Genomic DNA, 17,231 nt, shown 5'->3' with positions numbered 1-17,231 from the left:
TGTATCTGTCTTCCTTCATGTATTTAGCACCGTATTTAGCACAATGCATATGAGTCGCCCACGGTTGGTTTATCCAATGACCAGTTGAAGATATACAAGCTCTCTACAATCTTTCACAATTATGAATGAAACCATTATAAACTTTTACATACAAATTTTTATGTGAATATATAATTTTTCATTTCTCTTGGGTAAATACCAAGGAGTAGTAGGACTCCTGGGTCATATGGTTAAGTTGTGTGTTTAACTTTATTAGAAGCTGCCAGTCTTCTAAAGTGACTATACACCATTCTGGATTCCCACCAGAAATGTACAAAGGTTCAAACTGTTTTGTGTCCTTATCAGCTTTTGTTATTGCCAATTTTTTTGTTTTGTGTTTTGTTTTTTGTAGCCATTCCAACAGGGAAAATAGAATGTCATTATGCTTTTAATTTGTATTCCTAATAACTATAAGATGTCAAACATCTTTTGATATGTTTATTTGCCATCTATATATTCTTTTCAAAGTGTCTGCTCAAATCTTTTGCCCATTTTTTAATTGGGTTGCTTATTATTAAGTTTGGACGGTTCTTTATATATTTGGATACAACACCTCCATCAGGTCTGTATTTTACAAATATTTTCTCCAGTCTGTAGTCTGGTATTTTCGTTTTCTTAACAGTGTCTTCCAAAGAATTTTAATTTGAGGCAAGTCCAATTTGTCAATTTTTTCCCTTTATGGCTTGTATTTATTATGTCATGTATAAAAGTCTTTGCCCAATCTAAGACCACATTTTCTATGTTTTTGTCTATAAGTTTCATAATTTTAGGTTTTATATTTAGGTCTGTGATCATTTTAAATTAATTTCTGTAAATGATGAGAGGTATGAGTTGAGGGTCTGTTTTTTGCATATGAATATAAAATTGAAGTATGGATCTATTTCTAGGATGTCTTAACCTTGTATGTCTGTCTTTTTGCAGAGAGCACAGTCTTGATTTCTGAAGCTTTACAGTTATTTCTCAAAACTGTTTTGGCTACTCTGGTTTCTCTTCATTTCCCTATATTCTTAAGAATTAGCTTGTTAATTTATAAAAAATAACTCTATTGGGATTCCATTTAAGCTACAGAACAATTTGGGATTAGTTGACTCTTAACGTATTGGGTCTTCTAATCCATGAAGTCCATATTATCCCTCTATTTGCTTAATTTTTCTGATTTCTTTCATCGTTTTGTAGTTTTCAGCATGCAGATCCTGAACATATGTTGTTACCTATATACCACGGTATTTTGTGTTTTGGGTGTTATTGGGTGTTTTGGGTGTTATACTTTTTAACATTTTTTTCAATTAACAATTATTCCATTGCTAGCACAGAGAAATACTAACCCTGCACCTTGTGACCTCGTTAAACTTATTAGTTCTGGTAGCTACTGTGTAGATTTTTTGAGAGTTTCTGAGTAAGAAATAATTTCATTTGCAAACAGACATAGTATTACTTCCTCCTTTCCAATCTAAATGTCTTTTCTTCCTTTTCTTGCCTTACTTCACTGGCTAGGACCTCCAGTATGATGTGTAAGAGGAGCAACAAGCGGTCATCCCTGCCTTGTTTCCAATTTTAGGGGAAAAGTATGGTCTCACCATTAAGTATGATGTTAGTTACAGTTTTTCACAGAAGTCCTTTATCAGGGTGAGGAAGTTCCCTTCTAAAGCTAATTTTCCCAGAGCTTTTATCATGAGTAGATGCTGGATTTTGTCAAATATTTTGTCTGTATCTATTGAGATGATTATACAGTCCTTCTCCTTTATTCTGCTAATTTGGTGAATTATGTTGGTTTATTTCCTAAATAAACCAGCCTGATATTCCTGGGATAAACCTTAGTTTGTCCTACCAAATTGTCCTTTTAATATACTGGTGGATTCAACTTGCTAACAGTTTGTAAGGATTTTTACATTTACTTTCATGAGGGATATTGGTCTTTAGTTGTCTTTTCTTATAGTATCAATAAGCTGGTAAGTGTTCTTTCTTGTTTTTTCAGAAAGAACAGGATTGACAGTATTCCTTTCTTAAGTGTTTGCTAGAATTCCCAGCAAAGCCATCTGGGAATTTAATTTTTTAGTAAACATAGAACTACTCAGATTCTCTATTTCTTCTTGTATTGGTTTCGGAAATGTCTTTTAAAAAATATATCCATTTTATCTAAGCTATCTAACTTATTGGCACAAAAGTATTCAGGGACACCTGGGTGGCTCAGTCAGTTGAGTGTCCAGCTCTTGATTTTAGCTCAGCTCATGATCTCATGGTTTTGGGGATCAAGCCTCACATCAGGCTCTGCCTCATTCCCACTCACACTTTCTCTATCAAAATAAATAAATATTTTTTAAAAAAGGTATTCCCAACTTTTATTTATTGTCCTCTTAATTTCTGTAAGGTCCACAGTAGTATCCCTTACTTCACTAAATTTTTTGTTACTATTTTCTTTTCAGTGAATTCTCTTTAAGATACTTTTAAACATAAAATCAGTCATTTATAAATCATGGTAATTTTATAACCTTTATAAAAAAGCATATCTCACTTCACTCTCCTCCCTAATTACACTAATAGGCCTAGCCCTTCAAGATCAATATTAAATACAATTGTGATACTTCTATATATTACCAACAAACATGAGATGGCCTTTTGACATACACTTTTTATTTTTTTTATTTTTTTTTTAATTTTTTTTTTTAACGTTTATTTATTTTTGAGACAGAGAGAGACAGAGCATGAACGGGGGAGGGTCAGAGAGAGGGAGACACAGAATCTGAAACAGGCTCCAGGCTCTGAGCTGTCAGCACAGAGCCCGACGCGGGGCTTGAACTCGCAGACAGCGAAATCATGACCCGAGCCGAAGTCGGCCGCTTAACCGACTGAGCCACTCAGGCACCCCGACATACACTTTTTAAAACTGAGTTAAAGAAATAACCATCTACTTCTTTTATCTGGAGCAGGGATTGACAAACTATGGACCCAGGCTAAGTCTGCCCTACCACCCATTTTTGTAACACACTTTTTTTGAAACACACTCATTTATTTATATATTGTCTGTAGTTACTTTCACCTTACGATGGCAGAATTGAGTAGATGTGACAGAAATCAGACAGCCCATGAAGCCTAAAATATTTACCCTCTGGCCCTTTACAACAGTTTTGCTGACCCCCTAATTTAGAGGATTCTTCTTTTAATCAAGAATGGATGCTAGATTTTATCAAACATCTTCTTGGGTTAGTGTTATAATGAATTTACATTTTCCTCTTTAACCTATTTATATGGCAAATTATATTGAGATTCCTAATTGCACCATCCCTGCATCCTGGAATGAATGCACCAAGGTGTTTTTTTTCTTTTTTTTTTTTAATGTTTATTTTGAGAGAGAGAGCATGTGTGAGTGGGGCTGGGGGCAGAGACAGAGGGAGAGACAGAATCCCAAACAGGCTGTCTGCACACAGCCTGACACAGGGCTTGATTCTCCAGAACTATGAAATCATGACCTGAGCCAAAATCAAGAGTTGGACACTTAACCCACTGAGTCACCCTGGTACCCCAGTCAAGTTGTTTTATATCTGGGATTCTTCTGATACATGTAACAGGATTTTTTTATCAGTAATACTTATAAGTGAGATTGGTCTAATAGTTCTCTTCCCAATATCTGCTAGCCTTGTAAAAAAGAACTAAAGAAATCTGCTTTTGAAGTATTTCCTGATTATCCTTAACAAATACGGTATCTGTTCCTCTGAATGTTCAGTGTTCTTCAAGCAACTGTTACTGAAATTAATCATATCTGAACTATGCTAAAGGAATTTAACTTCAATTCCCCTTCTACTGCCTCAGTATAAGAAGGAAAACAATGCTAAAAGGCTGTAACATATTTTCTTATACTGCTCTAGAAGCTGGGAGTGTTTTATACTAGACTGAATATTTATTAATGCTTCTAATGCTTTTTTTTTTCTCCTGAGTCTGCTATGTGTGTATGTATGGTGAATATGTAATACCTAATGTAATTTCTTAAAAATTAAACTATTAAAATGTCATTTCTTTAGGAATCACATACCAAGGTTAATTTTATAGACACACTATTTTAAAAGAAAGGTGCATCTTAACTAATGCAGCTAAAGGGAAATACAGTTTATAGAATACATTATTTCACACACAAAAATTACTAATAAAGTATGCTCTGGATAATTCTAGACTGATTCTATAACTATATAGCTACATGACTTTTGGACAAGTTATTTAATCTGTACGGACCTGAACTGAATCTCATCATCTATGAAATGATGAATTTGATGACTCCTAGGGTCCCTTTCAGCAGTAAGATTCTAAGAATCTAAGATAACTAATTTATTTCTTATATTAAATCTCACAAGGTTCTCAAACAAGTGTCTAATCCTTTTTAATAAAGAAAAAATAGGTAAGTTTGATATGATGTAATAGCTTTATTAGCCTCATGTTTATCTTTGTAATTTGTCCAGTTTCCATTGGATGTATTTGTTCTGCAAAATTGTCTAAGGCCATAATTATCACACAACATACATATTTTAAAAGAATAATATAGGTGTGCCTGTGTGGCTCAGTTGGTTAAGTGTCCAACTCTTGATTTCAGCTCAGGTCATGATCTCAGTTTGTGAGTTTGAGCCCTGCATTGGGCTCTGTGCTGACAGCATGGAGCCTGCTTAGGATTCTCTCTCTCCCTTTTCCTCTGTCACTCTTTCTCTCTCTCTCAAAATAAATAAATGAACTTAAAAAAATTTTTAAATAAAGAATTTTAAAAAAATGAAAATAAAATAGGAATATAACTTAAAAAAAATGGTAAGGGGAGGCTTTGAATAAGACCCATTATCCCTTGTTGAGTCTCAAAAAGACTTTAAAAAGTTACCTCTGTTTTTGGAAGACATCTTCCTTCCTGCTGATTTCAATGTTTCTTTATTTCTTTTTTTCCTAGTTGCTTTGATCTGTCCTTGACCAGATGCAGAATCAGAGTCAGAAGAGTCAAGTTTGACTTGACGGTGCCTTCTTGACTTGGATGCCTTGAGAGTGAGAAATCCAATTAACCACAATGAATCACAAAATGAATCCAACTGATGGATAATTTAGGGAAAGAAGCATATACAATCAAAGAGGAGGAAAAATAAAAATCATAAAGTACTTTACCATAATGCTGGCTTAACACTTGTTGCATATATATACTCTTTTATCTTTACAATAGGAAAGCCTCTCTGGAGTGTCATCAGCAACTACTCAAACTGGGTGAAAAATGTAGTTGTTGGGTTAAAATGTAGTTGTAGTTGCATGGCTGGGAAACAGGTGTAAAGGATGAGTACTGTTTTTTACTGTCTAATAACCTATTTTTCCTTTCTTCTAATAACACTTATGTTCCCTAGTTACCACCATATGTTTTGAGTGGAACTACTTTCTGCCTGGTTCCAGGTATGTGCTGCTGACCTAGTCAAAAGTTTCACATTCCCATGGCCACTGATTTTGGGCATGTGATCTCTATCATGGCCAGAATAACTCCATTTTAGAGTTCTAGTTAACTATCAGGAAGGAAAATTCTCCCTTTCTATTGAACCTAAAGCTGGGACCACAGCAAAGAGGGCTGTCAGGAAGAACACTTGAAGACAGTAAAAGCAACACAGCAGGTAAGAAATGGAGGGACGGTGCAAGGACATTTTAGTTTCATCAGTCAATGAATTCCCTTACTTGCTTAAGCAGAGTTCTCACAGGAGTTTTCAGTTAATGCCATGTATGCAGTGCAGGTATTAACAATTGTTTAAAAACTATCATGCATTATATGTTAATTGTGTCTCAATAAAGAAAAAATCTGCAGCTATGCTATGACACACTCTATTAACACTTTATGGGAATTATAATTTAATTCTTTAATAACTTTTAAAAAGTATTTCATTATGTCTAAAGATACACATTAAATATCAATTAGCACTATATTATATGGAAACAGTTCTGGTTTAAAACAATTTGGATTAATTAATTTATTGTTCTTCGCTCAACAATATTTTGTACTCGATTTACTGTGAGATACCTATATGTAACACTTAACAAATCTACAGTCACTTTTAACTTTTTTTATTCCTTTTCATTTCTACAACTAGAAAATGATAGTAATTTCCCACAGAATACAGACATTCTTGGATTCATGAAAAAAAAACAGGAAAAAATATGGGATTGAGCACATAAGTTTATCAGTGCTCTCTCCTAAAATGCCACTAACATGAAAGTAAGAAGCTAAAAATGAATAAATTCACAAAACAGAGCTAACAGAAAACAATGCAGCTGCTAAAAAAATTTTAGCAGTAGAAACAGTGAGTGGTAGCTGATTGAAGTGAATGAAGAAATTTGAAATCTAACTGCCTATATTGAGGAAGTTACTAGAAAGCAAGCTGATCCAAGTGGATCAGGAATTAGTCATCAGAAATGGGACAACAAAGGGGCGCCTAGGTGGCTCAGTTGGTTAAGTGTCTGACTTTGGCTCAGGTCATGATCTCACACTTCATGAGTTGAAGCCTTGCATCAGGCTCTATGCTGACAGCTTAGAGCCTGGAGCCTGCTTTGCATTCTGTGTCTCCCTCTCTTTCTGCCCCTCCCCTACTCACACTTTGTGTCCCTCTCTCTCTCAAAACTAAATAAACATTAAAAAAAAAAAAGAAATGGGACAACAAAAATGGCAGATAGGCTGAAAATCTACAGAAGTAATTGTGTCCTGTTTCCCAACCTCAAAACTCAACAACTGACCTCCTGCAGAAAACAGGAGGCTTGCTCTCTGGAGAGGCTAAGCTGCAGGGTTGAGGAATGGTGTAATAGAAGAAGGGGACAGAGTCTCTCACTGACAACCCAGGAGTTAGGTGAAATCTGCATAAGGAACGTAAGCCTCTTGAGGGACTCTCTCTGTAGGCTCCCAAAACATTGGCAGCCTGGTTTATTTACCTCTCCTTCCCGCAGACAAGCTGTCTGGTAAAAATGACCAGATCCAAGGAAAAGAAATACTGAGGCTAAAAGTTGTAGCTCTATATGACCACTCTTAAATATGATCTAAGGCTCTTCAAATGTTTCAACAAAGCCACCAAAATGAAAGAGACCAAAATAAACAAAAATAGGAACTCTAGGGAGAAAGGAGGAAACTTCAAAACACTGTAGCATCCTCAGACAGATAAAAGATAAAGATAGTGCCTCCAGAAAAAAAAATTTTTTTAAGTAAGAAAAGATTCAGAGAAGAAAAAAAAATCTTAGCAATAAAAAAAGGTCAGCAGAAATAAACAATTCAAATAATGGTTCAGAAGACAAAGTTTAAGCAGTCTTCCTGAAAACGGGTTGAAAACAGAAAACAAAAATAAGAAAATGAAAATTCAAGAGAAGAAGCAAGAATGCAGCAAAAATACTATCAAAGAAACAATATAAAAAACTCCTCATAACTGAAGGCTATCAGATTAAAAGGATGCCTGCCCTGAAAGCCAAGGGCAGTGATGGGGAAAAAAAAGACCCACATCAAGTTACATTATCATGAAATTTCAAAACTCCAAGGATAGAAAGTCCTAAAACCTTCCATGATCAAGAATATCAAAAGCTGTAAGACAATAACAAACAACAGTATCAAAATTCCAAGTAAACACCAGAAAAGATAACTGAAAGAGAAAAAGTTAAAGATGGATTAGGAATTCCGGGGTGGAAGTCGTGGAGCAGGAGACTGCTGGGTTATATGAGCTCTGTAGTAGTATTAGACTTTTTAAACTACATACATGTATTGTGGCGCCTGGGTGGCTCAGTTGGTTAAGCGTCCGAAGTTGGCTCAGGTCGTGATCTCACAGTTCATGAGTTGGAGCCCCACGTAGTGCTCTGTGCTGACAGCTCAGAGCCTGGAGCCTGCTTTGGATTCTGTGTCTGCCTCTTCCCTGCTTGCACGGTCTCTCTCTCTCTCTCTCAAAAATAAATGTTAAGGGGTGAGAGGGGAAGATGGCGGCATAGGAGGACACTGGGCTCACCACGTCATGCTGATCACCCAGATTCCACCTACACCTGCCTAAATAACCCAGAAAACCGCCAAAAGACTAGCAGAATGGATTCTCTGGAGCCAAGCGCAGACAAGAGGCCCAGGGAAGGGGGTAGGGAGGGCGGAGAGGCGGTGCGCACTACACGGACTGGTGGGAGGGAGCTGGGGCGGAGGGGCAGCCTGCCGGACAAGCAGAGCCCCCAAGTCTGGCTGGCAAAAGCGGAGGGGCCGGACAGAGTGTGTTCTGACAGCAAGTGGGATTTGACATCTGGAAGGTTATAAGCTAACAGCTCTGCTCGGAGAGCAGGAAGGCTGGAGGACAACAGGAGGGAGAGTTGTTGAGCCCAGGACAACAGAGCTCAACTTGGCAGGGAACAAAGGCGCTCACCAGCGCCATCTCCCTCGCCTATCCCCCAGCCAAAATCCCAAAGGGAACCAGTTCCTGCCAGGGAACTTGCTTGCACCACACAAACATCCAACGCTGTGCTTCTGCGGATCCATCCCTCCGGCGTCGGGTCTGACTCCCTCCCAGTGCCGCAGGGCCCCTCCCAAAGTGGATCACCGAAGGATAAGCGAGCTGAGCCTACCCCTCCTGCCCCTGTGCACCTTGCCGATCCACCCCAGCTAATACACCAGATCCCCAGCACCACAAGCCTGGCAGTGTGCAAGTAGCCCAGACGGGCCACGCCACCCCACAGTGAATCCCACCCCTAGGAGAGGGGAAGAGAAGGTACACACCAGTCTGACTGTGGCCCCAGCAGTGGGCTGGGGGCAGACATCAGGTCTGACTGCAACCCTGCCCACCAACGCAAGTTATTCAAGACAGCACAGGGGAAGTGCCCCGCAGTTCCGCACCACTCCAGGGACTATCCAAAGTGATGAAACAGAAGAATTTGCCTCAAAAGAAACTCCAGGAAATAGCGACAGCTAACGAACTGATCAAAAACGATTTAAACAATATAACATTAAGTGAATTTAGAGTAATAGTCATAAAACTAATCGCTGGGCTTGAAAACAGTATAGAGGAGAGCAGAGTATCTATTGCTACAGAGATCAAGGGACTAAGGAGCAGTCAGGAGGAGCTAAAAAATGCTATAAATGAACTGCAAAATAAAATGGAGACAACCACGGCTCAGATTGAAGAGGCAGAGGAGAGAATAGGTGAACTAGAAGATAAAATTATGGAAAAAGAGGAAGCTGAGAAAAAGAGATTAAAAAATCCAGGGGATTTTTAGAGGGGAAAATTAGAGAACTAAGTGATGCACTAAAGAGAAATAATATATGCATAATTGGTATCCCAGAGGAGGAAGAGAGAGGGAAAGGTGCTGAAGGGGTACTTGAAGAAATAATAGCTGAGAACTTCCCTGAACTGGGGAAGGAAAAAGGCATTGAAATCCAAGAGGCACAGAGAACTCCCTTCAGATGTAACTTGAATCGATCTTCTGCATGACATATCATAGTGAAACTGGCAAAATACAAGGATAAAGAGAAAATTCTGAAAGCAGCTAGGGATAATCGTGCTCTAACATATAAAGGGAGACTGATAAGACTCGTGAGGGATCTCTCTACTGAAACTTGGCAGGCCAGAAAGGAATGGCAGGAGATCTTCAATATGATGAACAGAAAAAAATGCAGCCGAGAATCCTTTGTCCAGCAAGTCTGTCATTTAAAATAGAAGGAGAGATAAAGGTCTTCCCAAACAAACAAAAACTGAAGGAATTTGTCACCACTAAACCAGCCCTACAAGAGATCCTAAGGGGGATCCTGTGAGACAAACTACCAGAGACATCGCTACAAGCATGAAACCTACAGACAACACAATGAATCTAAACCCATATCTTTCTACAATAACACTGAGCGTAAATGGACTAAATGTGCCAACCAAAAGACATAGGGTATCAGAATGGATAAAAAAACAAGACCCATCTATTTGCTGTCTACAAGAGACTCATTTTAGACCTGAGGACACCTTCAGATTGAAAGTGAGGGGATGGAGAACTATTTATCATGCTACTGGAAGCCAAAAGAAAGCTGGAGTAGCCATACTTATATCAGACAAACTAGACTTTAAAGGCTGTAACAAGAGATGAAGAAGGGCATTATATAATAATTACAGGGTCTATCCATCAGAAAGACCTAACAATTATAAATGTCTATGCGCCAAATACGGAAGCCCCCAAATATATAAAACAACTACTCACAAACATAAGCAACCTTATTGATAAGAATGTGGTAATTGCAGGGGACTTTAACACTCCACTTACAGAAATGGATAGATCATCTAGACACATGGTCAATAAAGAAACAAGGGCCCTGAATGATACATTGGATCAGATGGACTTGACAGATATCTATAGAACTCTGCATCCCAAAGCAATAGAATATACTTTCTTCTCGAGTGCACATGGAACATTCTCCAAGATAGATCACATACTGGGTCACAAAACAGCCCTTCATAAGTATACAAGAATTGAAATTATACCATGCATACTTTCAGACCACAATGCTATGAAGCTTGAAATCAACCACAGGAAAAAGCCTGGAAAACCTCCAAAAGCACGGAGGTTAAAGAACACCCTACTAAAGAATGAATGGGTCCACCAGGCAATTAGAGAAGAAATTTAAAAATATATGGAAACAAACGAAAATGAAAATACAACAATCCAAATGCTTTGGGATGCAGCGAAGGCAGTCCTGAGAGGAAAATACACTGCAATCCAGGCCTATCTCAAGAAACAAGAAAAATCCCAAATACAAAATCTAACAGCACACCTAAAGGAAATAGAAGCAGAACAGCAAAGGCAGCCTAAACCCAGCAGAAGAAGAGAAATAATAAAGATCAGAGCAGAAATAAACAATACAGAATCTAAAAAAACTGTAGAGCAGATCAATGAAACCACGAGTTGGTTTTTTGAAAAAATAAAAATTGATAAACCTCTAGCCAAGCTTCTCAAAAAGAAAAGGGAGATGACCCAAATAGATAAAATCATGAATGAAAATGGAATTATTACAACCAATCCCCCAGAGATACAAGCAATTATCAGGGAATACTATGAAAAATTATATGCCAACAAACTGGACAACCTGGAAGAAATGGACAAATTCCTAAATACCCACACACTTCCAAAACTCAATCAGGAGGAAATAGAAAGCTTGAACAGACCCATAACCAGCGAAAAAATTGAATCAGTTATCAAAAATCTCCCAACAAATAAGAGTCCAGGACCAGATGTCTTCCCAGGGGAGTTCTACCAGACATTTAAAGCAGAGATAATACCTATCCTTCTCAAGCTATTCCAAAAAATAGAAAGGGAAGGAAAACTTCCAGACTCATTCTATGAAGCCAGTATTACTTTGATTCCTATATCAGACAGAGACCCAGTAAAAAAAGAGAACTACAGGTCAATATCCCTGATGAATATGGATGCAAAAATCCTCAATAAGATACTAGCAAATCAAATTCAACGGCATATAAAAAGAATTATTCACCATGATCAAGTGGGATTCATTCCTGGGATGCAGGGCTGGTTCAACATTCGCAAATCAATCAACGTGATACATCACATTAATAAAAGAAAAGATAAGAACCATATGATCCTGTCAATCGATGCAGAAAAGGCCTGTGACAAAATTCGGGAACCTTTCTTAATAAAAACCCTCGAGAAAGTCGGGATAGAAGGAACATACTTAAAGATCATAAAAGCCATTTATGAAAAGCCCACAGCTAACATCATCCTCAATGGGGAAAAACTGAGAGCTTTTTCCCTGAGATCAGGAACACGACAGGGATGTCCACTCTCACCGCTATTGTTTAACATAGTGTTGGAAGTTCTAGCATCAGCAATCAGACAACAAAAGGAAATCAAAGGCATCAAAATTGGCAAAGGTGAAGTCAAGCTTTCGCTTTTTGCAGATGACATGATATTATACATGGAAAATCCGATAGACTCCACCAAAAGTCTGCTAGAACTGATACATGAATTTAGCAAAGTTGCAGGATATAAAATCAACGTACAGAAATCAGTTGCATTCTTATACACTAATAATGAAGCAACAGAAAGACAAATAAAGAAACTGACCCCATTCACAATTGCACCAAGAAGCATAAAATACCTAGGAATAAATCTAACCAAAGATGTAAAAGATCTGTATGCTGAAAACTATAGAAAGCTTATGAAGGAAATTGAAGAAGATATAAAGAAATGGAAAAACATTTCATGCTCATGGATTGGAAGAATAAATATTGTCAAAATGTCAATACTACCCAAAGCTATCTACACATTCAATGCAATCCCAATCAAAATTGCACCAGCATTCTTCTCAAAACTAGAACAAGCAATCCTAAAATTCATATGGAACCACAAAAGGCCCTGAATAGCCAAAGTAATTTTGAAGAAGAAGACCAAAGCAGGAGGCATCACAATCCCAGACTTTAGCCTCTACTACAAAGCTGTAATCATCAAGACAGCATGGTATTGGCATAAAAACAGACACATAGACCAATGGAATAGAATAGAAGCCCCAGAACTAGACCCACAAAAGTATGGCCAACTAATCTTTGACAAAGCAGGAAAGAATATCCAATGGAAAAATGACAGTCTCTTTAACAAATGGTGCTGGGAGAACTGGACAGCAACATGCAGAAGATGGAAACTAGACCACTTTCTCACACCATTCACAAAAATAAACTCAAAATGGATAAAGGACCTTTATGTGAGACAGGAAACCATCAAAACCCTAGAGGAAAAAGCAGGAAAAGATCTCTCTGACCTCAGTTGTAGCAATTTCTTACTTGACACATCCCCAAAGGCAAGGGAATTAAAAGCAAAAATGAACTACTGGGACCTTATGAAGATAAAAAGCTTCTGCACAGCAAAGGAAACAACCAACAAAACTAAAAGGCAACCAACAGAATGGGAAAAGATATTTGCAAATGACATATCGGACAAAGGGCTAGTATCCAAAATCTATAAAGAGCTCACCAAACTCCACACCCAAAAACCAAATAACCCAGTGAAGAAATGGGCAGAAAACACGAATAGACACTTCCCTAAAGAAGACATCCGGATGGCCAACAGGGCACATGAAAAGATGCTCAATGTCACTCCTCATCAGGGAAATACAAATCAAAACCACACTCAGATATCACCTCACGCCAGTCAGAGTGGCCAAAATGAACAAATCGGGAGACTATAGATGCTGGAGAGGATGTGGAGAAACGGAACCCTCTTGCACTGTTGGTGGGAATGCAAATTGGTGCAGCCACTCTGGAAAAGAGTGTGGAGGTTCCTCAAAAAATTAAAAACAGACCTACCCTATGACCCAGCAGTAGCACTGCTAGGAATTTACCCAAGGGATACAGGAGTACTGATGCATAGGGGCACTTGTACCCCAATGTTTATAGCAGCACTCTCAACAATAGCCAAATTATGGAAAGAGCCTAAATGTCCATCAACTGATGAATGGATAAAGAAATTGTGGTTTATATACACAATGGAGTACTACGTGGCAATGAGAAAGAATGAAATATGGCCCTTTGTAGCAACGTGGATGGAACTGGAGAGTGTGATGCTAAGTGAAATAAGCCATACTGAGAAAGACAGATACCATATGTGTTCACTCTTATGTGGATCCTGAGAAACTTAACCCATGGGGGAGGGGAAGGAAAAAAAAAAAAGAGGTTAGAGTGGGAGAGAGCCAAAGCATAAGAGACTCTTAAAAAGAGAACAAACTGAGGGTTGATGGGGGGGTGGGAGGGTGGGTGATGGGTATTGAGGAGGGCACCTTTTGGGATGAGCACTGGGTGTTGTATGGAAACCAATTTGAGAATAAATTTCATATATTGAAAAAATAAAAAATTAAAAAATGTTAAAAAAATTTAAAAAAAAAGAAAGAAAGAAAGAAAGAAAGAAAGAAAGAAAGAAAGAAAGAAAGAATGAACGAACTTACCTGAACAACAACTGAAAAGGCCTTTGATTTTATTCTCGCTAAGGATTCTGCCCTTTCACATCTCTGGATAAAAAATAAACAAGAAGGAGAAAAAGTTAAAACACATAAACATTAAAAGAAATTATGAATACCCAGGTATTTGTTATCAGAAATAAGATTGGAGATAGAAGGTATGGTAAAAAGAAATTAACATTTTTTGGACACATATTGACCAAAGACATATAAACACAGACAACATTCTCATAGCAGGTCCACAACACCATCTCCATAGCTACTGACTGTTGAAATTCAGGATTTAATGAAGATTATATGAATGAAAGCCTTGGTGATCAGGCCACTCCCTCCTCATCTGCCTCCTCTTCTGCCTATGCCCCAAAATGACTCCTGTCTCATCCACGAAGATGGACGAAAACCCTGGAGGCAGGAAGCAATAAACAGTAGCTAGAGCTCCACACTGGCTGAAAGTAGGACAGGAAATAAGAAAAGACATATTTCAAAAACCCTACTTTCCCTGTGTAAGGACTAAGAGCACCTTCCACCATCATTCTCCCCTTTCCCTGCAAAAACTCTTAACATCCTCACTCCCAATTTACACTTGTTGTGGTCTTCCACAAGGTTTCCAGGAAAAAACAGACTAACTTTTCATAGAGCTGATGTTTCAGGATTGTCTGAGATAATCATTTTAATACCAAGGGTCATAATACCTGTACACAGAATCACTTGTATACATAATACTTGTATACAGAACCACACAGAAAATGAAAACAAACTAACCAAACTATTGCCCCGCAAACAATCAGATAGTGAATTTCTCTGACCTCTGATTCTTGTGAATTTCCTTCTCTCTTTTCTTCTCCATCTTTAACTTTTGATTTTAAGGATGGATTCTGGAAGAGCACAAAAGTTATATATACACATTTACAATTCAAATTAACTAAAAATCAATTGCAAATAATTTCAGAGCAATGAGAATCATTTATTTTTTTAATTACTGCAAAACTAAACGATCATTTCACCTTATTACTGCACGGTTCACCACCTGACATTAAATTAAGATCAAGGTTAGGTTTCAGAATAGTACTAAAAATCATCAATAAAATGCCTAAATCCTCCTAACTAAGGAAGGAAAACATGCATTTCATATAGTAGTAAGAAAATTGGTTTATTCTCCTTTCCTTCAGGTATTCAGAGGTCTTAGTAATGCTAAGTAGAGAGTTTACTCAAAGAGGGTGCTATAAAAAAAGAAGTAGTATAAAAAAAGGGCAATAAGAAAGTACTCCGATAGATTTTTACATTGATTGCCTAGGTCATTTGTGTAACCCATTTGTAACACTTGAAGTATTCAAACATTCTAAACTGTGCTGTCTCTCATTAAAATAAATGTGGGTAGAGGAAGCAAACTCTTTCCTTCTTCTCAAGACTGTCATCTCATCACTTTCTTTATCTTTTCTAAAATTAAGTTTTGAGCCAAATCCCTTTATATAATGAAAAGCCAAAAACTGGCAACCAATCTTTCTGAAAGACAATATATAAAATAATAATTCCCATCTAGCATTTATGAAAACACTAATACATTATCAGACACATAATAAGTCATCAGAAATTGCTTATGTTTTACTTTTATTTTTTCCTAAAAGTATTTACTAAAATAAGATGGAGTGGTGATTTCAAAGCTAAATTCAGCAAGGCTGGCCATGAGGTTTCCAGGGTAAAAAGTTTCTCTAGGTGAAAAGGTTACTGTGGAATATGGGCAGCTCCAGTGTCAGTATCTGGATCAGAAAACTAAACTGAAAATCTGTAAAACTGTGTAAAACTAAACTGTGCTGATGAGATCTGTAAATGGATAAATCAAGGCAGGCAGAGCATGCCCTCTCACAATGGAAAAAGCCACCACTCAGGTCTAGCAGTCTGTTGCCATGCACAAAAGTGGGACCACTATTACAAACCACTGATTTTTAACAGAAGCTGGATGTCTGGAATTTTAACTGAAGTCCACAAATATTTAAGTGCCAGTAATTATTTTGACATTTTAAAACAATTTTAGGATCAACACTGTGTCAAACAAACCACACCTGTGTGTAGGATTTGGCCCAAAGACCGCCAGTGTGCAACCTCTAGAAAATGCTAAATTATAAAGATTGGAATAAATCTATGGTATACCAAGATTACTTATTCCTCTAAAGTTAGATAGATATTATATATAATGTATGTTATTTAATACGTATTATAGAATTATTATTAATAATTGTGTAAATATATATATATATATATATAATGACATACAAAATCTGTTTGTAAGGTTAAATAGCATTACATAGCGGATAACTGGCAAAGCCAGACCTAGAAAAGTAAAGCCCTCGAAATCTTAACTCCAGGAGAATGTAGCCACTCAACTAAACTGCCTCTCAACCTCATCATCCCTGTCTAGCCATTAGTGTAGAATGCAAATACAACAGTGATATATTAAACAAGCGGTCACATACCTTTCTGTCTTTGTGCCACTGCTGATGCTCTAAAACTATGTTCTTAATATTGTCAAAAAAATCATCCTTTATCAAGCTGAGGGCTTTGTCTGGATTGGATTTATCACCTGAAATTATATGTTTCATGTTCTGATAATGATCGTGAACATTCAGCATTTCCTAAAAGTGAAAAGATGAATCTTTCAGTTCAATTTTTGGGAGAAACTTAAAGGCAAAACCAACACAAAATAAAATGACACTCCCAAGTGACTAAGTTGATAAAGAAAAATAAGCTACAGTATATTGAAAACAATATAATCATACAACCCAAATAGTACAACTTTATTAATGGTCTCCACAGAGATCCACTAATCTTCACAAACCTCAAAGCCTCTGTGCCTGTCCCCATAAGCTCCATCATTACTTCGCTAGTAAGATCCACGATTAAAAGAAATAGAAGGCAATTTATGACAACATTTGAGGCATCACTTAGACCTTCTTCCCCAGAAACCTCCAGCCAGTTGGGCAGGTCTATGGGGTAAGGGAAAGATAGCACATTACAGGTAGACTTCAGAAATCAGATAAAGCCAGTATTGAGACTTGGCTCAAAGAGCAGCAGAGAACGACTGACACTCCCATCACAGATGACCACTGCAACACCCGAGTCATCCCCAAGTTAGGCTACTCAATTCATTTCCAGTAGGTTTTGATGGCATTGACAGGGATCTGTTCAAACAATCATGAGCTGCTGGGCAGTGCTGAGTGCTCACTCATGCAGGACCTTCAAAGGAGAACACTGTCCA

The 17,231-nt window shown here is 37.6% G+C and overlaps 1 protein-coding gene across 4 annotated transcripts in view; it reads right to left on the bottom strand.

Moving 5' to 3' along the window:
- Positions 1-17,231, bottom strand: part of SNAPC1 (small nuclear RNA activating complex polypeptide 1) — a 43,061-nt gene that overhangs the window by 9,797 nt on the left and 16,033 nt on the right. For all 4 annotated transcript variants that reach the window (XM_058739263.1, XM_058739261.1, XM_058739262.1 and 1 more), the window contains 4 exons: positions 16,450-16,608; positions 14,785-14,853; positions 13,967-14,029; positions 4,892-5,042 (listed from right to left, as the gene is read on the bottom strand). In XM_058739263.1, the coding sequence (XP_058595246.1) occupies positions 4,892-5,042; positions 13,967-14,029; positions 14,785-14,853; positions 16,450-16,608 (442 nt within the window). The remainder of the gene's footprint in view (positions 1-4,891; positions 5,043-13,966; positions 14,030-14,784; positions 14,854-16,449; positions 16,609-17,231) is intronic.

Source organism: Neofelis nebulosa, chromosome 7 (genome assembly GCF_028018385.1).
Source record: "Neofelis nebulosa isolate mNeoNeb1 chromosome 7, mNeoNeb1.pri, whole genome shotgun sequence".
NCBI lineage: Eukaryota > Metazoa > Chordata > Mammalia > Carnivora > Felidae > Neofelis > Neofelis nebulosa.
The sequence above is the reverse complement of the archived record's forward strand: the minus strand, read 5'-3'. Positions and strand labels throughout refer to the sequence as shown.